Genomic DNA, 21,805 nt, shown 5'->3' with positions numbered 1-21,805 from the left:
AGTAAGCTGGGGCAGCTTGAGCAGCACTGGAGAGAAAAGCTGAAAAGAGTGATGGAGGAGAGGAGCGAGCACGAGCAGTGTGTGAAGAAGGAGATCCAGGCTCTGCTCCTTAAGCTGTTCAAGACTGAGCAGCTGCACCAGACCCAGGTGAGCACATCCAGCGAGTACCAATGCACTACTCTACCCTCTCTACAGTCAGGTCTGTCTCCTATTATAGGATTGCATACCTATGTGTGGGTCTTAGGAACACCTTTAATCTCCATGTTCTCCTATTCCATTGCAGATATGTGACTATGAGGTCAAGTACAGGGACTCACTAAAACTGGTGTCTGAGCTGCATTGTCAAATCGAGGAGCGTGAGGTGAGAGGCTGAAATGGAGGTCGGCAGGAAGATCCGCTATTAAAAATAAAATAAATCAAATAATATTACGCTTTTGGAGGTTCATTTAACATGGCACCAAAGCGAGTTAAAGCATCATCAGAGAGAGACATCAGAGACGATCCAGAGGGAAGTGGAAGAAGAGAAGAAATAAGAAGAGGAAAAGAACATAATAAAGGAGGGTGGGAAGAGGCAGGATCTCCAGGGAGTGACACAGATGAGAAAAACAGCAGGAGGATTGGGTTATTTAAGCATAATGTCAGAGGAAAGGGAATATTCACACTGCATTTATCTCCTGAGCTGAACCTCTCCTGGTCAAAATCCCTGTTATGACACTACTTGGGGGCCTGGATGGATGACCTCGATCATCTACACTGCATTTTGATAAACACGGGCTCTTAATTTTCTCAGCTAATTTAATACCTCAGGCCATAATCTGTACGAACTCTGTGATTATTTGCTTTAACAGATTCCTATTTAGCCTGTCTTTAACTGTTGATACCAGGCTAGTATAAACCATTTTATCATCAATGTTTCAGTCTTTTTACTTTACTTGCTGTATATTGGGAGGCTCAGGCTTGCTCTAGCCCATTTTTAAAATTTACTGTTTTGGCTGACCGTGAAACATGGCCTCTGCTGACCTCGCCTGGTCACAGATGAGTACAGCATCAGCATTAACCCCCTTCAGGATATCTCACTCCGGTATAGAGACTTAAACATTAAAACAAAGAGAGGTTGATATGAAGTTATTGTCTAAGTTAAGTTTATTAATCAGTGTTGTTCATTTGTTTATTTAGTGGCCTCCCCTTGCTCTCATACCTTCTGTTTCTGTCTTGTAGGAGGGTGTAGTTACAAGGCAAAGGCCACACATTTACACAGACAGTGGTGGAATGGTCATTGGTCACAGGTGTTCATCTCACCTGCAGGTCGAGGCACCATGAACATCTGACCACCAGCACATCCCCTACATCTGAGAGGTTACAGAACACCTTCACTTCCCCACATACATTAATTCCCCAAGCTGTCACAACAAAAGATAATTTAGTTCTCACTTGACTGTCTGATGAAATGAAGATTTTTAAATTTTGAAAATGGATTAGGTGAGCACATAGGTAATTGGATATTGGGGAAACAGAGTGTGAAGTGAGATTGGGGTAGTTGGAGCAACATTCATATGCATTATATCTGGCAATGGTAGATGCTGGCAGGTGAGTGTCTGTATTGTGAAATGCTTGCATATTTTCACCACTAGATGTCAGTAAACTCCCACTAAAATCCCATTCAGTGAATGTGGGGAAATGCCAGTCTTTCTCTGGGACATTACCAGACTTCTGTTCACCGGTCCTGCCTTTCAGCAGGTGAACAGAAATGCCACGATATAAACGAGTGTTTGTACGTCAGGAGTAGCACTGTCTCCTAAATTTATTTGGCCGGAACTACAGGAGTAATGGGGGTTGGGCGCACATGTGGAATGCTGATGGCAGAACAGAATCATTTGTAGACTGCCAGAGAGGTGGGAGATCTCTAGTGTTCATTGAGAGAATTAGTTGAGCAGAATGGGTATGAAATTAAAGGGGCATGTAGGATCGATGAGGATAAAGAGATTCCCCCAGGGGGGTGGGACGGGGTGGAGATTCCTTGTGTGCCAGTTAATTATATTTTGGTTTACATTACATTACATTACATTATAGGCATTTAGCTGACGCTCTTATCCAGAGCGACTTACAACAGTGTAACCAAACTCAGGATCAAGTCCACTTAAGTCCATTGAACAAAATGCAGATAAAAAGCCTTTACTATGGTAGCATACATTAAGGAGAAACAAGATAATTTTTGGTTCAGACTTTTTTTTTTTTTTTTTTTTTTTTTTTTTAATAGTTATGGGAGGGGGTTTAGGGAAGAGGAGAGAGGTACACAGAGAAGAGGTGCGTCTTGAGTTTCCGTTTGAAGGTGCTCAGACACTCTGCTGTTCTGACCTCCACTGGAAGATCGTTCCACCATCGTGGGGCCAGAACTGCAAAGAGTCGAGACCTTGTTGCTGCTCGTGTTGGGGGAGGAATCAGCCGCCCTGTAGTAGCCGATCGGAGCGATCTCCGGTTTATTCTTGGTGGCCAGGTCTGTATTGTGTCTCAAAATACTTTTAACCTTTGGTACAGTACTTTTGTGTGGTGTCAGTGATGTGATTGGTTGTGCTTGTAACCTGAGCGAGGGGCTTATCTGGCAGCAGACGGGGGGAGAAGCCCTAGCCTGGAAGCCAGAGTGTACAATGACGTTGGCAAAACCGCGGACCAGGCTGGAGGCGCTGTGGGAAGTTGGAACAGGAAGTGCAGCAGTTTCCTGAGAAGACTTTAGTTTATTCAGAGCTCAGAGTGCAGTAACTCCGCCCCCTCTATCTATTTGCTCTTCAGTTTCCCACATAGTGGTTCTTAGCTATGACCTAACACAGCTCTTCTGCTGCAGCCAATCAGCTCCCAAGCCTGGAGAAAAAGACAGAATACAAATGATTCTGTGGCCAAGCAGCCATGAAGTCCGCATATGCAAGAAGGGTGGAGCCAGTTAGACTCTCTGAGCTGACGTAGCATGGTGGCCAGATGTTGGGCTTTGACTGGACATTGTTGGGCATTGTTTTTGCAGAGTTCATTATAGTAGAACCTCTACTCTCCATCACCATCAGGGAATCCATGGTGCCGGATAGTAGAAAATTTTGTATAGTAGAGCGTACCCTAAAGATTAGGCAGGAGCCAAATTAGTGAAGTATTTATTTATTAATTTGTTTAAAAAAACTCTATGTATTATTTTATTGCTCAAGGCCCCCACCTGCTGGCCAAATGATTTTACAATAGCTTCTATTTTCAAGTAAATGTCAGAGGGACATGCACTGTAAGTTCAAAGGAGATCAGAGGAGCTGCTATGTTGTGATGGGACGGTACTCACAAACTGAAGCCACCTTTCTGTGGACCACACTACAGCCTCTGGACAGCACAGTAGCCAATCACATACACCCAGGGCTTCACTCTAGCCAATTGTGAGCTGCCCTGCGGGACCAACATTCACAGTCAGCTCTGGCACAGTCAGGTTTTTTAGACCATGCAGTGTTTCATTTCACAGAGGACCAGTGCATTTAAGCAAGGTGCTGCCCTAAAGTCTCTCTGATTCCCTGTGATAACAAGTGGAGTTCTTCTGAAGAGAAGAGAACATGAAGCTGGTTTGCTGTGCAGGACCTACTTCCTTATTTTTGCTCTCACAAACAGAGCCCCCCATAAGTGTTATAATGGTAGAGGGAAATTGGTTATTGTTGCTCTGTGCTTACGGTAAATGGATATGAATATGAGACAAAAGTACAGTCAGCTTTTAATATCATGGTACGTGTGTTACCATTTCACAGAAACTGCTGTCTTTGTGTTGAGTCCCCCTTATTTCAGCTTTGTAAAAGTAAAAAAAAAATTAAAATTAAAAGCCAGAAGTTCTTTCCTCCACACTTTCAGCTTTCCATTGCTTTGGTTTTTATTTTTTTATTTTTTTTTGTCTCATCTGTTCATGAAACTGCTTCCAAACTCTTCAGGCTTGTCTTTGTATTTTTTGGCAAATTCTAATCTGGCGTTTTGATTCTTGACATTGATGTGAGGTTTTGCATTTTGCTGTTTAGCCTCTATAATTCTGCTCTCAGAGTCTTCTGCATTTGGCGGCTTGCTATGTTTTTACCCCTGCCCTCTGGAGACCGCTGGTGACATCACTGACCGTAGTTTTAGGGTTCTCCGTCACAACTCTTCACAGGATTCGTCTGTCATCAACTGCAGTCCAACTCATACAGGTACTTAGAGTTGTATGTAGCCTACACAACTCACATACAAGTTTGAATAGTTTATTATCTGTTTGGCACTGTGAGTGCCTGTGGGTTTTCTGGCTTCTATTGTTGGTGGCTATTTGTCAGTAGACAGGAAAGGTAAGAGTGATCTTCTGCAGATATATATTTAAATTGAGTTGATTTTAGTTACAGGAAAGCGGAAGGTAAAGCAGTGATGAAGTAGAAGTGTGGGAGCTTCTTGAAGAATTTTTTTTACAACTTGCTGTCCACACAAGCAGATAAGAAAAGAATGCATTTGAGGTGCTGTACAGTATATACAATAGCCCAGGGGTTTCTTTTTTATCGCTCTTTTGATCACTGAAGTTGAAGCACTAAAATTCCTCTTGAATCATGCAGGCAAACAGAGGGGTCACATTGATCTGTGAGTACTACCGAATCAGTTTTTTAATGTAAAGGTTTTTAACAGACAAGTATGGTTTTGTGGTGAAATTTGCATTTGATTGAAATAAAACAACAACAACAACACATTTGTTAAGTTATGCTTAAATAAATAAGTATGATTTGAAGAAGAAAAGTATGAGTGAAGAAGTATGCTTTTGCTTCAGTAGATAACATACCTTGAATGATCACTAACAATTTTCTGTGAAAGAAGAAATTTTTATTTATTTGTTATTTGAAAGAGACATTGGACAGATAGTAACTGCCCCAGAATTAGCTTGATAACTAAATTTCATCAGTAGTCCATTGGCAGGTGGGAAAGTGGGAAAATTTACAAAAAATATGTACAAGCAGCAATTTGCAATTAGAATATAAAGGTTGGTGTCCATCAATACACTCTAGCAGTAAAATAAAAAACATGGAACATATTTATAGTTTTGTATTTTTCTTGCACTTATTGCATTTCTTTGGCCATTTCGATGATGATGTCAATGATTCCTGTCTATTTTTTTTTACAGTGCTGAGTCTAATGACAAGACTGGGTGAGTGTTACTAGATTTTAAAACAAACCCCACCTTCTGTTACCTGATCATTTATCAGAGATAAACCTTATTCAGACAGTTTAGTGAAACGTACGATTGATAACAGAATGTCCTGCTTCACAATAAGACTGTCTCACAGCATTATGATGTGATTAATTTGACTGCATATGTGGACGGTAATGTAGAAATATTATTCTGTGAGACTCGAGGCATGTCCTACAGTAGGGGGTGATACAGAGATCACAAACAGAAGCAGTTCTTTACTGTTCTAAACTAATGAAGCTGAGGCATTAATCAGGACACTATAAACATGTCATGAGTATTTAAACACATGTACTGATGTAGTGCATGCACTGTTTGTACAGGGAGCCCAAAAGCTGTACTGACTCTGCAGCCTAACTGGCCCCTGTTCTTCACTGGAGAGACCGTCACTCTCTCGTGTTCGGGACAGCCATTCAAACATCTTGGATTTACGTGGTACAGAAATGAATCAAATAGTTGGGAGCTAAACCACAAATCCAATGAAAACATCTACACCATCGCACCTGTTACTGAAGTGCACAGTGGTGCATACTACTGTGCTGCTGATGAGAGGAGTGATCCTGTCAGACTGAACGTGTCAGGTGAGTCAAAACTGGTCAGCAGCTGAACACTGGTGGTCTCACTCGTTCCACAGAGAGACCATATTTAACACATTTATTCAATCTTCCCCAGTGCACATTGAGCTTCCCGTACCAGTTCATTTATTACAGGCAAATATAAAATTAACTTATTTTCACTTAAATGGGCTGGGTATACCACCAATTGAGTTCAGTTTCTGACTGTCATACTGTTTGTATTGTTAATATTTGAGCTTCTGTATGTTTAAATCCATGGAAAGTAGCCTTTTCTATCTGTTAAGATAGAATGAGAGAACCTACTGCTTTAGCTCTTTGTCTCAACCCCAATCAGAGCATGCCTGTCCCTCTGTAGTCATGACTACACTCCACTAGCAATGTTGTATGTAAAAGTTGAGTAAATTGCTCTGGGTAGGAGCATCTGCTAATGCCTGTAGTGTAATGTAATGAGCAGTTAGAGCTGTGACACAGTCTGTCCATCTTCACAGCCTCGCCCACACCCGTTCTGAGATAGTCACATGCTTTCCCAGTACATGGATAAGCGAATCATGTTCTACTGTATCGCAGATTAAAGCCAGATTGCACTGTGCGTTTGATGATGCCATTATTAGGAACCTGGGGAAGAGATTCAATCTGTTTTCTCTGTTATAGAGATACGCCCGCCTGTCCTGACTGTCTCTCCACACAGGCAGTTATATGCAAGAGAACATGTCAGTCTCTCTTGTAAGGTTACAGTGACTTCAGCTGGCTGGGAATATTACTGGTAAAAAGGAACTGGATCACATGACATTGCCCATATTTTCAGTACATCTAAAGGCTTGTACACCCTCAGTGCTGCTCCTCTTACACACACAGGGGGGAGACCCAGTCTGGTACACAGAGTATAGTTACCCCACCCACATACAGGTATCAGGTGAGTGGTGAGTACTGACAGGCATTATTCAGTGTGCAAAATTGCCACATTCCCATAATGCACTGGGTCCAACTGCTGTGATGATTCTGGGGTCCTGTTCCTTAGTTTAATTCTTGTACCATTACGATCAGGATTAGAGCTTTTTCATTTCTGATTTTTGAATATCTTCTCTTAATATCATTGAAAATAGGAATGCAGCTGCCCTGGTTTTTGTCCTTCATTTAGGGTGATTTGTTTTTTCCATAGTATTTTTCCATAAAAATACTGGCATGACAACAGAACTGTGACCCAGTCTGTTTGTTTCTACAGCACTGCCTAAACCCACTCTGACGGTAGAGCCAAAATGGTGCCCACTGTACAATGGAGAGACCGTCACCCTGAGTTGTGAGGTGGACTCCTACAGCAACTGGATATATTCCTGGTACATAGACCAGGCCCCGATGGCTGTGTCTCAGACTGCTGGTCACAGTGTAACTGGTAACAGACTCACCATCCCTGGTGCTACTGGGTCTGACCAGGGGCAGTACTGGTGTGAGGGGAGGCTGGAGGGGAGAAAAGTGACATCACAGCGCAGCGACTCCATCACTGTTGCAGGTGAGTCTCAGATACGCTTTCAATTTGGATATGTCACATGGTCTATTGGATTGGTCTATCTGGGGACTGTGCATGTCATTGGAGTAAAATGAAGTCGCCATCTTGTTTGAAGAACCAGCTAGAGGTGACGTGTGCTTTGTGACATGGCACATTACCTGCTGGAACTATCAACTCGAAAAAAGGTAGACTGTGGTCATAAAGGGATGCACATGGTCTGCTACAATGCTTAAGTATGTTCTGGCACTCAATTGATGCTCAGTTGGTATTAAGGGGCCTAATGTGTGTGCCACAAAAACATTGCCCACACCATTACACTACCACTAACAGCTGTTACTGCTGACACAAAGCAGGATGGGATTTTTATGCAGTTGGATTCATCCTGTTTTGCCAAATTCAGACCCTACCATCTACGTATGTGTCGTAGCAGAAATTGAGATTTGTCAGACCAGACATTTCATCCATTCTTCAATTGTTTAGTTTTGGGTTGTGTATTCAGAGATGTCCCTCTGCGCAGCACTGTTGTAAATAGCTGTTATTCAACCATTTGTGGCCTTTCTGCTATCTTGAATGAGTCTGCCCATTTTACTCCAACGCTCTCATTAATAAGGTGTCTTCGCCCACAGAACTGCCAATCACTGGATTTCATTGTTTGTTGCACCACTCTCTGTAAATTTCATACATGTTTTTGGGATTCTAATGAACTCAGTAGTGCTAGAGGCTTTGTATAATTATCCTAATTTCAATGATATTCAACTTATGCTCACACTATAGAGAATAAAAATATTCTGTGAATGATTTCACATATCTAATTTACTTTTGAAGTTATGCTACAAATATTTATATTTTATGAAATATTGCGCAGGACCACATATTGATTCAAAGATAATTAATCTTTCTGACATGATTCTTTTTCCCTTGCATTTTATACACAACTGTTTCCTCCTCAATCAAAACTGTGACCCAGTCTGTCTCCTTTCCACAGCCCTGCCTAAACCCACTCTGACTGTAGAGCCAAAATGGTGCCCACTGTACAATGGAGAGACCTTCACCCTGAGGTGTGAGGTGGACTCCTACAGCAACTGGACATATTTCTGGTACAAAGACCAGGCCCAGATGGCTGTGTCTCAGACTGCTGGTCACAGTGTAACTGGTAACAGACTCACCATCCCTGGTGCTGCTGGGTCTGACCAGGGGCAGTACTGGTGTGAGGGGAGGCTGGAGGGGAGAAATGTGACATCACAGCGCAGCGACTCCATCACTCTGACTGTTGCAGGTGAGTCTCAGGTACGCTTTCAATTTGGATATGTCACATGCTCTGTTAAATTGAGATCTGGGGGCTGTGCATGTCATTGGAGTAAAATGAAATCACCGCCATCTTTGTGGAACCATCTGCAGGTGACGTGTGCTTTGTGCCATGGTGCATTACCTATTGGAAGTATCCACTTGAAAAAAGAAAGACTGTGGCCTTACAGGGATGCATATGGTCCGCTACAATGCTTAAGTATGTTCTGGCACTCAAATGATGTTTAGGTAGTATTAAGGGGCCTAAGTGGTGTCACAAAAACATTCCCCACACCATTACACCACCACTACCAGCCGTTACTGCAGAGACAAAGCAGGATAGATTCATCCTGTTTTACCAAATTCTTACAGTACCATGTTTCAATTGTTAGTCTTGGGTTGGGTATTCAGAGATGCCCTTCTACACAGTTCTGTTGTAAACAGCTGTTATATGAGCATGTGTGGCCTTTCTGCTAGCTTGAACGAGGCTGCCCATTCTGTTCTGGCCTCTCTTATTGGCAAGGTGTTTGCCCTCAAAGAACTGCCATTCACAGGAGTTTTTGCACCACTCCCAATGAAATCTAGAGACTGTACTGCATAAAAATCCCAGGAGCAAAGCTGTTTCTGAGATGCTGGAACCACCACGTCTGGAACCAGCTATCATACCATGGTCAAAGTCGCTTAGATTGTGTATCTTGCTCATAATAATTTTGGTTGAACAAAAAACGAAAACTCTTTACCATGTCTCCATGCTTTATATGTTGACTTGCCGATGCCACGCCCTTGTTGTGAGATGGTAATAAACATGGAGATAAAGATGCATGAGAGGAAATTGTTTACTGAAACACAGGAAATTATATTAATCAGAGATGCAGCTCACAAAAGGGGCCAGCTTTTGGTTGTCAACCTCAGCACCAGATGTAATGTCGCCACTGCTGATATCTATTATTTATGCTCAAAAAGCAAGTTTCCCCATTGGGCTCCATTCATTTTTGAAAACAAAAATAAATACTCAAATATTTATGTTAACTGTATTAGGAAGAAAAAACTCTTCAAATAATTTGTTCAGACATGTTATTGGCATTCTCCTGAATTCAGCAGTGCTATAGGCTTTGTATAATTGTCCTAATTTCAATCATATTCAAATAATGCAAACATTAAAAAATTCAGTAAATTATTTTGCATACATAATTTGCTTTTGGTTAAATGCTTCAAATTAATTTTTTTGTGCAGGCCTGTCTATTAATTCAAAGACAATGTACCTTTCTGCCAGGTTATTTTTCATTACATTTTAGACATAACCCTTTCCTCCTCAGTCACATGTACATTCTGAGAGAAGAAACTGTGACCCAGTCTGTGTCCGTTCCACAGCCCTGCCTAATGCCACTCTGATCATGAAGCCAAAATGGCGCCCACTGTACAATGGAGAGACCGTCACCCTGAGGTGTGAGGTGGACTCCTACAGCAACTGGACATATTTCTGGTACAGAGACCATAACCAGACAGCCACATCTCTCACTAAAGAGTACAGTGTAAACATCACTGGGGCTGCTGGATCTGACCAGGGGCAGTACTGGTGTGAGGGGAGGCTGGAGGGGAGAAATGTGACATCACAGCGCAGCGACTCCATCACTCTGACTATTGCAGGTGAGTCTCAGGTAGGCTTTCAAATTATATATAAAACTTTATCTATAAAATATTTGCATTGCTTTCCATTCACTTACCATACATAGGAGCAACAAACAGTATAACAATTTATACTATGGCTTGGACAATTATTTAATTCCGATTGGTTGAGCCATGTCAACTTATATTCATGATGATTCTATATTTTTGATGGCTGATAGTGAGACTACTCTGCATACATAAGAAAAGAGAAACACTGGTGCCATCTATCATTACCAGAGAAACCATATTTAGTGAAGTGGCAGATGTGTACATAATGGGGTTAGTTTTGTAATTAATTAAATGTCTTTAAAAATACCTTTTTATTTTAATTTTTCCACGCATTTTAGTTGTAGCCATAGTATAAGAGAGATTAACCACTTCATGTCAGGCCATATATTCTTGTATATGCACAGGTTTATATCCTCCACATATCCCTCATCTCTGTGTCTCTCCACAGGTAGCTGTATACTGCTATTCGGTCTGGGAGCTGCTCCTCTGCTGCTGGCCTCCATTATACTGTGTGTGAAATGGTGCAGGAAACCAGGTGATGTCATTTTACAGGGGAACACATCTAAAAACAATGTGTGTTTCATATTTCAGGCTGCAGAACTGTTAATTCTCACTCACAGTTCTCTCCCTCTGTTGTGTTTATACATGTTTGTTGATGTGCAGGGTCGTCTAATGAAGCAGCTGTCGAGTACACTGAAGAGAATGTGGAAGTTGACTTATAAAACCTTCACACTGAAGCTGGATCAGTGTGCTCATGTCGAATGAAGAAGGTTTGAGAGCTCAGGATTATTTTGCAATGTGATGCTTCTCAGCTTGCAGGAGGGGAAATCCAGATTGGGGGTGGAGTTATGGGGACACTCAGTGAGTTCTGATTCTTGTGGTCTTTGTCTAAGTTAGTCTGCTTTCATTGCTGTATGTTGGTTTCAGGTCCTTCGTTGAACTTTATATATGATGCAGAAAACTCGCCGCAAGCTTACATACAGCCTAAACAGCGGAGACTCTGCAACATGTTCAACATGCATTTCATGTGTCTGCTTGTATTAGTATTAAATTAAATTGACTTTAAAGTGTGTTCTTTTTTGTTCCTTCTTTATTTTGTTAACATATAAAATAAATGAAAAAAGGAAAAGGTTGCAGGTTCGATTCCCGGGTAGGACACTGCCGTTGTACCCTTGAGCAAGGTGCTTAACCGAAATTGCTTCAGTATCCAGCTGTATAAATGGATACAATGTAAAAATACTATGTAAAAGTTGTGTAAGTCGCTCTGGATAAGAGCGTCTGCTAAATGCCTGTAATGTAATGTAATGTATATTATGCTGATTCCACCACATTATTTTGACTACATTGTCATTTTGATATTGCTTGTAATAGCGTATTACCATTATCATTACATTACATTACAGGTCATTAAAAATGTTATTAGTTGCGGTATTTCTGTCTTTGCATGATGGAGTTTTCGATGATAACTATGAGTAATTACATATGAAAAATAAATAGGCCATCATAAATAAAAAATGAGAATAGCTGAATTTAATTTGATCTTAAATAATTGTTGAGCATTAATTGGCCTGGGCAATGAAGGGATAGGCTGTTGGCTTGGCAAGCATATTTGAGGAAGTAGACCTCAAGTGACTTAAATTACCGGCAGTAGACACTGTGATTCAGAGCGACTTACACAACTTTTACATTGCAACTACATTGGATCCATTTATACAGCTGGACCTATACTGAAACAATGCAGGCTAGGTACCTTGCTCAAGGGTACAACGGCTGTGTCCTACACAGGAATCAAACCTGTGACCTTTGGGTTACAAGACCTGTTCGACTCATTATACTGTGCTATCGCTCATGCTAACATAATAGCAGTGTCTGTGGAAGTTCATCACATTTGCAGTCCTTTCTGAACCGATGTTGCTTTAAAGCAGTATCCGTTCAAATGCCTACATAAGGATCATATAGTTTTAAAGTGCCCTAAGGTTCTGTTGACGCGTGGTGCTCAATGGACAGTGATCACTCCTGGCTCAGGGCTGATGTATAATGCTCGTGTACAGGAGACCTCAGGATTGAAACGGTGCTGCAGTCATTAATGCATGTTATGAAACATTTCTAATAGGAATCAATAAAATGTATACAACACAATAAACGTTGATATAACGCACTTAAATAATAACTTATTGAGATAACCTTTATTTTTTATAAGCTCCCTGACATGGAATGGACACCTAGCTGTTTACCTGACTATAAACACAAACATATGGACTTCCACATTTCTCCAGAGGAAGAAAGTGCTGCATCACACATGTGCTCTGGCGTATGCACACACTGTTATTTTCCTGCCACACACAGGGGGAAAGCCGCAGAACGGCTATAAAACACACAGGCATGTCATACTTCTCTGATTACCTCCTCTAAAAAAAAAATTTAAGTACCAATATAGCGGACGCTGGGGCTCATTAACTTCCCTTCATGAGCATGTGATCAGAGTACAGAAACCACGCGAGTGTCTCCAACCTGCAGCTCCGTCTATATCTCGAGCAGAGGAGAGAGGAGCATGGCACTAAATGCAGACGCACATGGTAACCGTTGCAGCTTCCTGCAGCTGTGTTTGGGTTAGGATACTCTGCGATTTCAGAGGGGATGGCAGCCACTCTGAGAGCTTCTCAGTGTCACAGTTAAATGTGTAACTTTCACAGCTTTCTTCAGGTCAGCGTAGTTCAGCTGGGCATGCTAGAGTGATGCAAATTTCTATTGCAAATTACACCTCAGCCAACATAATCAATTTGTGAATAATATTTCTGTAAATAATATTCCGTACATCATTTAGCATTCAAACAGAGTTACATTAAAAACTTTAGGGTTATCTAAGACTTTAAAAGTTGCAGAAATAGTGTGGTTACAGTATGATTTCAGATGCAGTTGACTCTTACTCTGCCAAGTTTCTGTTCATGACCAAAAGGCTCAATTTTGGTCAAACCAGACAATTGATTTACACAATTGCTCTCACTAAGGCCTTTGTTTGTGCAGCATTTCCAAAGAGCCTGTTGGTATGACGGTGTGATTGTATGGTTGAATATGAGACTTGGGGATCTCAAAAAAAAAAAAATTCAAACTGTGATCCTTGGGCTCTTCTTTGCCTCCCTCATCTTTCTCGCTGGGTGGGGGGGCCATATGTATCCCAACGTTGCTGATTCTTTTATAGGAAGGTTGCCGATATTTACAAATCGTTCAAGATGCAATCCTCAAACACATTAGTTAATCCTCTTCCCAGACAACCACCCCCATTCCCAACTCAGTACCCCTCCCCCCTTCTCTCTTTCTGCTTCATCTCATAGGGGGCGACATAGCTCAGGAGGTAAGACCGATTGTCTGGCAGTCGGAGGGTTGCCGGTTCAAACCTCGCCCTGGGCGTGTCAAAGTGTCCTTGAGCAAGACACCTAACCCCTAATTGCTCTGGCGAATGAGAGGCATCAATTGTAAAGCGCTTTGGATAAAAGCGCTATATAAATGCAGTCCATTTACCATTTACCATCTCCTCTTCTCTCTCTTTACCAAGTCTCTTGTTTCTGTTATCTCCTCTCATACTCTATCTTCCAGGTCACATCTCCAGTCTGTTCTGACCCCTGGTGGTGGAATGAGCTTCTGACTGCAGTCAGAACAGCAGAAACCCTGCTCATCTTCCCACTGTAGTCAGGACAGCAGAAGCCCTGCTCATCTTCCCACTGTAGTCAGGACAGCAGAAACACTGCTCATCTTCCCACTGTAGTCAGGACAGCAGAAACCCTGCTCATCTTCCCACAGCAGTCAGGACAGCTGAATCCCTGCCCATCTTCCACTGTATACTGAAGACTCAGCATCACAGATTCCACCATGGCTCCCCTAACCTACTTTTTTTCTTTGGATTTTCTTTAGAATAATGTTGCAGGTTCAGCTGTGAAAAGATAATTTATCTGTCTAATGGTACTTGCATTTATCACAGTATAACAGTTGTTTTGTAGGGTAACATTTCACTTATTAGTTATAAAGTGGCATCTATGCCTTCTTACTGAATTGCCACCTATTCATTTATTTTTTAATTTTAATTTTTTTGTTCATTATGTCCCGAGATTTGGTCCCTGTATTTGTTCCCCCAAACGTTTTATCTTCCTCCTGGGGAGGTTGTGACCTCACTCGCTGGATTCCTAAGGATTCAGACTGGGTCTTATCTCTGTAGTGTGATTTGGAGAGTGGTTTTGTGGTTTTTTATGATTCTGCTTTTTTCCCAGTGCTTCCATTCCCCAGGACAGCCTCATTGCAGTACGGCCAACCAGATGGCCAGTTCCTGATAGACCAGAGCATCTTACAGATAAGTAGTGTAAGCTGCACTACACACCTGTGTCAAGCACATATATGAATATGATTATTCTGTAACATTTGGAAACTCCTGCAGTTCCCTGGGAATGATAAAGAAAATATATGTAAAGTGTAAAGTCAAATTGCAAAAGTTTGTGTAAAGGGGTTTCCTCTGTAACAAGTGCTTCAATACTAACACCGTTACTAGAATGGATAAAATCAGGTAAGTATGGACCAGATCAGAAGACAACAGATTCGACTCGAGAGAGAGAGGCAGTTTGCACATCAAGAATGAAGCACACGGAAGCAGGATCTGTATTTCAAAGGTAAGAGAATGATTTTTTTTTTTTAATTTTAATTTTCCCTTTTTGGTTCTCTGTACCCTTTGTTTTTATTACAAAGTAGAAAGCATTAAACAACAACAGTACACATATCTACAAAATGGGAAAAGGAAAAAAATACAAGTTGGTTCCTCTTTCAATATGTGTTGTCATTTTGTCTGTATCTCTATCCTATGGTGTGCTGTTGGCATTTGAAATTGGCCAAAATGTCTGGTCCAGTCAGCTGGTTGAAAGTGCAGGTGTTTTTATGAAGATTTCTGAAGACCGACTGACTGAACGAAAAACAATTTCAGGTTCAATACTAATGTTCTAAGGATAGTAAATAAGTCAATTTCAGGATTTACAATTAAACGATAACTTTTAAAATGTTAATCACATTTAGGATAGTAGTTTGAAAACATTGTAAAAACACATTTTAAAACCATTCAGTTCATTGTGGAGTAACATTAAAACATACAGTTCATTATGAGGAGACATCAGTCATAACATATTGAAGCTCATGTATCATTAGCCTATAACTTAAACAAAATAAACAAGAAAGATGTCAACATTTCTGCAATTTCTACTTTCTCCAAGACTAAACGTAGGCCTATGCTCTTTGAGGTGATTGTATCGTTTTAGTAAGGCTATCATTTGCTCCATGCTCCATCTTAGTAGTGTAACATAACATAGGTTATAGGGTGGGCTAAGCTTTATTTTATTTGTTTGTTTCAATCTTTTGCCCACGTTATGGTTGTCTTTGTCTTACGCTAACAAGTCGTTCATGGCTTTCATCTTGTTTTTGTAGATTTTCAACGACCTCATGATTGCGCAAATAGAATGGTCCAGGTCCCTACAGCCCTGCTTTGCAGAGGATGAACTTGCGCTTCTATCATGCGTGGGCATGAACTGTAGTTCTTTTGTGTTTTAGTCATCTTAAACTAAAACTCATCTGAAAAGTAAAGATTAAAAAATTATTGCTAATGTTAAGATAGAACACAGGCCTATCCAGAATGAATTGACCTATGCAATATCACTGATATTTAAATGTGGGTATTAATTATCTGAATTATGGAGCTGATTCATCAGGTGAGGTCAAAATTATGGAGGAAAATGGTTCAAAGGTCAAAAGGGAGAAAATCCCCATTGAAACACAGTAAAGTGGGCTTAATGGGAACAGGTGGGCTTAAAGGGAACATCAGTGAATTTATGATTAAAAGACAGAATATTTTATTCTACTCACATGACATTAAAATACAACTATATGAAATAAATCTATATATGGTGCACTAACATAATATGAAAAGTATAAATTGATCATGTAGAGAAGTAATTAGCTATACTCATTTACATCCACCTCAGTCAGTGTGATTTTTTTGCTAGAGTCCCCTTTAAGCCCACCAGGTAAAAATGTTGATTAAAAAATAAATAAAGATAAACATACACATTTATTGTCTATTTAACAGTATAATAATATAAACTGCATACAAAAATATAAACTATACATGCTTATCATGCTTTATGTCATTGCAATGAACCATACTATGTAGCTACTGTATTGATGCAGCATGTGGTCTGTTTGCTAGCGTGCTAAAACTCATATTTTGATTTCAAGACACAATATTTCTAATTCAGGTAATATTCTAACATATGTCTCATTCAAAACACTAATCACTTAAATTTTGATAACAAGTGAGTACTTTCCAAAAACAGGAGTAGAAATATACAAAAAATGTTATTTTCTGAGGGTACCAAAATCACCTAAGTTTTTTTGCAACTTCTTCTGGGATCAGCAGGCACATGCCACACATGTGCTTCGATAACTCAATATCGATAAATGTGATTGACTTACAATAAAAAGTGTCATTTACGTAACAAGCAGCTTAATTTGAAAAAACATCACACAGCAAAAAATGATGTAGTTTTTTTTAATTTGACTCAGAAGTTGCAAGTGGGCTTATATGGTACGTGGGCTTAATAGGGACGTTTACCCTATATCAATTGTCAATCTGTTCTCATTCTGTCAGCATATCTAGATTCTGATTAACTGGAAGTAGAATTAGCCACCATTAGCTCACTCAATTCACTACTCATAGCTTGCAGTGCTTCCAAACTTACCCACTGACGTTTCCTCGCAGCACTAGCTAGCTAGCTAGTTAGTTAGCTTTCTAATAAAAGGTACCACAACATACATTCGTTTTAAGTAACATTTAACAAAGAGTACGCCGATGTGGCTTCGATATTCGATTACACAGGAGATACACTTTCAGAACTCAACCGGAGAATTTTCAAATGCCCTTCTTCTAGCTAACGTTACATCACATTGTCCCCGCTTCAATATATCTTCAGCGTGCTATGTGGCGAACTGCCTGGTTCGTCTACCACCACAGTCACAAAGCAGGAAACAGCCCTGCTGTTAGCCCGGCCTACACCCCACACATCAATTATACACATTTGCCGGTTTAGCCGCGAGTTGCTATAGCTAGCCAACTTAGCTAGCTGCTACTACCAGAGCTTTAAATCACATGAAGCTAGCTACTTAGCAACCTTCATTTTCGGATCTTTTTTTTATTACGAATACGTTTAACATTTTCGTTTCTGAACACACCCAAGCTAACTGATACTACGGCAGTGAAATAAGATAGATAGTCTTAGAATGGGAACTCACCAAGGGAATATGTTCAAAGTTGTACAAAGTTCGGTTTTCAACGATCTTAATGGCGAATGCAGAAAATTTTCTTTCACGCGGTCGTCACCCAAGGCGATAGAAGAACGCTGCAAATCTTCGTTATTTCTTTATAAATCTGTTTCTTTTCAAGTTACTGTCACTCCTCAATAAAATATCTGCAATTGTATCCTAAATTCACTTCGAATTAGCTTAATCTGTTCAGAGAAAGTTTCGCATGACTGCTGTCGCTCAAGCCATCTTGACCAGAGGAAGTTAGGGCGGGCTTGTCATCTGACTGACCAATCAACAAATGTACAACAAGTATCATTATCCGCATTGGTTGTCTAATCCTTCTATCAACTTATCTTTCTGCACATAAAGAAAATGTATTTTTCCTTATTAAAAGTATTTTTCTTTTTTCTCCATTTTGAATGGTAATTTACTTGCTACTAGTTATTTACAATTGTTTTTCTTTGTTTCACTATCTATTCAATTTGTGTCCTGGAACCCTGGGTTACATCTGCACATCATAACAAATCTGCTGAAAATACATCTTTCGGTCTACTTAAAAATTGAAAGTATTGGAAAATGTTTAATTAAGTTAGCCAGGGATAGTCTTTAGCTCATGAATAGTCAAATCTATTCATGAGCTCATGAATGACTACAGTTAAAATGTGTGTACATAATTGAACTTCATTCAGTAATTCAGAAGCAGGTCCAGCCTCCAGGATTGGGGTCTCCACCCATTTTGTTCTGACAATTTAATGGGTGGAGACCCCAATCCTGGAGGCTGGACCTGCTTCTGAATGTATATTTACACAACCTGCCATTCATTCATTCATAAGTATCTGGTTTTTCTGCTAGTGAAAGCACCAGGAAAAGCACTGCGTTACTTCCTATAGAAACACCCAAAATGCACGTGGACATTGGCCCGTTCCTGGATATCTGTCTTGCATCAAACCGCCCATCGACAGGTACCTGCTTCCTGCTACTGGTGTTACGATGGCCATTCTTCAGGGGTGAGGAGAACATCCTGTCATGCAGTTATGTTGAAATCCCTAAAATGATCCTCATATTCTTTGGATTTAGGAGAGGCTTCTTTCAATAAAATAAATGAGATGAAGGACAGTGTCTCCTCACTGAAGTTCATCACCAGCATACTCCTTCAAGCTGAGCTGCACATTCAAGCATATTCAGAAACGGTAACAACTTTACTTTTTACACAGTGCTATTTATTGTTGTGTGTTCAGGAATTCTCGTGTAAGATAGGACTGCATGTGATCAGAAACACCAGCAAATGAACAACTCCAGTGACCTTTGACCTTTAACACTGTTTTTTTTCCATTCAGATCATCAACATTTTGCCACAGAAATGTCAGCCAGGCTCTGTGTTCCATCAGACAGCAAGGATGGTCATGTCCATGACACCGGCTTTGGATGTGCTCATGATTTTGGTCTTCTGATGAATTTTATCCACATGTAAAGTATTTGCATCAGGAGGGCTTGTATTTGTCATAATCCATGTGTTTGTCCATTTTTGATTAGAGACACTAAAGAAAAAATTAGAAGAATCAGAAGAATGCTTTCTTCCTCCCATCGTAATAACTGGAACCTGAAGGTGAGAAACAGAAATTAGTAATTGGCAAAATTAATACTGCTCGATACTATCATATACTGTAGATGAGTCTGATTAATTTCCGTTACTTTCAGAATGTGAAGCTTTAATGGAATCTATGGCTGAAGTATTGCACTGCTGTTTGTGCAACAGCTTATATTAGAAATGTGTATTTACACCATTTGATATTTCATAAAGGCAAGTGTCAGAGAGCTGCAAAAAAGCTGCATGAAAATGTGTGAAGAGAGAGATGCACTTGACTTGATGCTGGAGGAGAAAGAGAACAGAATATAAAGTGCCGATCTGGAGCAGAAGGAATTTAAGAAGACATTTCAAGAGAAAGAGATGGCTCTACAGCAGAGAGTACCAAGCAAGACTGTGTTAAGGGAGACCAAATATGACATCTAAATAAGGTAACCATGGCAATGGGAGAGTGAGGCTTCATGAACTCCATTATAGGTGGGACTACCGTGTGCTGTTAGTCATTGACATTGATATGAACCAATCTATCAAGTTTGGTCTCCATAGCAGACCACTTTGACTGGATCAATTGTATCAACTGTTAATAACTCATAATAACTCCACCCATTTCGGGGCCTGTGTCTTATTCCAAGTAGCAGTCATTGGAGAGAAAAGGGAATAATATTGATGCTAATTTTAGAAGTAACTGAATCTGAGTTAACAATGGACAGACACTTAACAGAAAGCTTAAATTGTATTTGAATGATGAAGCTTTTGATTATTTTTTAACGTGCTGGAATCCTGTACAGGATAGATGAGTGTCACATGGTTCACACCTCCATGTGCTGTGAACCGGTTTATAAAAAGCACCCAAGTTACTGCTGGCTCCAGCACAGTGTAAGACTGAAGCTGGTGTGCTTCGTGCTGCAGGAAGCTGGGGCAGCTTGAGCAGCACTGGAGAGAAAAGCTGAAAAGAGTGATGGAGGAGAGGAGCGAGCACGAGCAGTGTGTGAAGAAGGAGATCCAGGCTCTGCTCCTTAAGCTGTTCAAGACTGAGCAGCTGCACCAGTCCCAGGTGAGCACATCCAGCGAGTACCAATGCACTACTCTACCCTCTCTACAGTCAGGTCTGTCTCCTATTATAGGATTGCATACATATGTGTGGGTCTTAGGAACACCTTTAATCTCCATGTTCTCCTATTCCATTGCAGATATGTGACTATGAGGTCAAGTACAGGGACTCACTAAAACTGGTGTCTGAGCTGCATTGTCAAATCGAGGAGCGTGAGGTGAGAGGCTGAAATGGAGGTCGGCAGGAAGATCCGCTATTAAAAATAAAATAAATCAAACAATATTACGCTTTTGGAGGTTCATTTAACATGGCACCAAAGCGAGTTAAAGCAGCATCAGAGAGAGACATCAGAGACGATCCAGAGGGAAGTGGAAGAAGAGAAGAAATAAGAAGAGGAAAAGAACACAATAAAGGAGGGTGGGAAGAGGCAGGAGCTCCAGGGAGTGACACAGATGAGAAAAACAGCAGGAGGATTGGGTTATTTAAGCATAATGTCAGAGGAAAGGGAATATTCACACTGCATTTATCTCCTGAGCTGAACCTCTCCTGGTCAAAATCCCTGTTATGACACTACTTGGGGGCCTGGATGGATGACCTCGATCATCTACACTGCATTTTGATAAACACGGGCTCTTAATTTTCTCAGCTAATTTAATACCTCAGGCCATAATCTGTACAAACTCTGTGATTATTTGCTTTAACAGATTCCTATTTAGCCTGTCTTTAACTGTTGATACCAGGCTAGTATAAACCATTTTATCATCAATGTTTCAGTCTTTTTACTTTACTTGCTGTATATTGGGAGGCTCAGGCTTGCTCTAGCCCATTTTTAAAATTTGCTGTTTTGGCTGACTGTGAAACATGGCCTCTGCTGACCTCGCCTGGTCACAGATGAGTACAGCATCAGCATTAACCCCGTTCAGGATATCTCACTCCGGTATAGAGACTTAAACATTAAAACAAAGAGAGGTTGATATGAAGTTATTGTCTAAGTTAAGTTTATTAATCAGTGTTGTTCATTTGTTTATTTAGTGGCCTCCCCTTGCTCTCATACCTTCTGTTTCTGTCTTGTAGGAGGGTGTAGTTACAAGGCAAAGGCCACACATTTACACAGACAGTGGTGGAATGGTCATTGGTCACAGGTGTTCATCTCACCTGCAGGTCGAAGCACCATGAACATCTGACCACCAGCACATTCCCTACATCTGAGAGGTTACAGAACACCTTCACTTCCCCACATACATTAATTCCCCAAGCTGTCACAACAAAAGAGAATTTAGTTCTCACTTGACTGTCTGATGAAATGAAGATTTTTAAATTTTGAAAATGGATTAGGTGAGCACATAGGTAATTGGATATTGGGGAAACAGAGTGTGAAGTGAGATTGGGGTAGTTGGAGCAACATTCATATGCATTATATCTGGCAATGGTAGATGCTGGCAGGTGAGTGTCTGTATTGTGAAATGCTTGCATATTTTCACCACTAGATGTCAGTAAACTCCCACTAAAATCCCATTCAGTGAATGTGGGGAAATGCCAGTCTTTCTCTGGGACATTACCAGACTTCTGTTCACCGGTCCTGCCTTTCAGCAGG

General features: G+C 40.6%; 2 protein-coding genes and 2 long non-coding RNA genes across 4 annotated transcripts in view; 3 read left to right on the top strand and 1 right to left on the bottom strand.

Annotated features, from left to right (window-relative positions):
- LOC118219848 (hemicentin-1-like) overlaps window positions 1-21,805 on the top strand; it is a 508,226-nt gene that overhangs the window by 108,382 nt on the left and 378,039 nt on the right. Inside the window, exon 18 of the mRNA XM_035403310.1 lies at window positions 8,374-8,561. Within this exon, the coding sequence (XP_035259201.1) occupies window positions 8,374-8,561 (188 nt within the window). The remainder of the gene's footprint in view (window positions 1-8,373; window positions 8,562-21,805) is intronic.
- LOC118219859 (neural cell adhesion molecule 1-like) overlaps window positions 1-21,805 on the bottom strand; it is a 126,897-nt gene that overhangs the window by 33,718 nt on the left and 71,374 nt on the right. The window lies entirely within an intron of this gene.
- On the top strand, window positions 5-431 carry LOC118219879. Its single transcript, XR_004763865.1, has 2 exons — window positions 5-147; window positions 284-431. It is a non-coding gene; the product is annotated as an uncharacterized LOC118219879 (long non-coding RNA).
- LOC118219886 lies at window positions 4,563-5,585 on the top strand. Its single transcript, XR_004763874.1, has 3 exons — window positions 4,563-4,605; window positions 5,141-5,164; window positions 5,530-5,585. It is a non-coding gene; the product is annotated as an uncharacterized LOC118219886 (long non-coding RNA).

Source organism: Anguilla anguilla, chromosome 2 (assembly GCF_013347855.1).
Source record: "Anguilla anguilla isolate fAngAng1 chromosome 2, fAngAng1.pri, whole genome shotgun sequence".
Classification (NCBI taxonomy): Eukaryota; Metazoa; Chordata; class Actinopteri; order Anguilliformes; family Anguillidae; genus Anguilla; species Anguilla anguilla.
The sequence above is the reverse complement of the archived record's forward strand: the minus strand, read 5'-3'. Positions and strand labels throughout refer to the sequence as shown.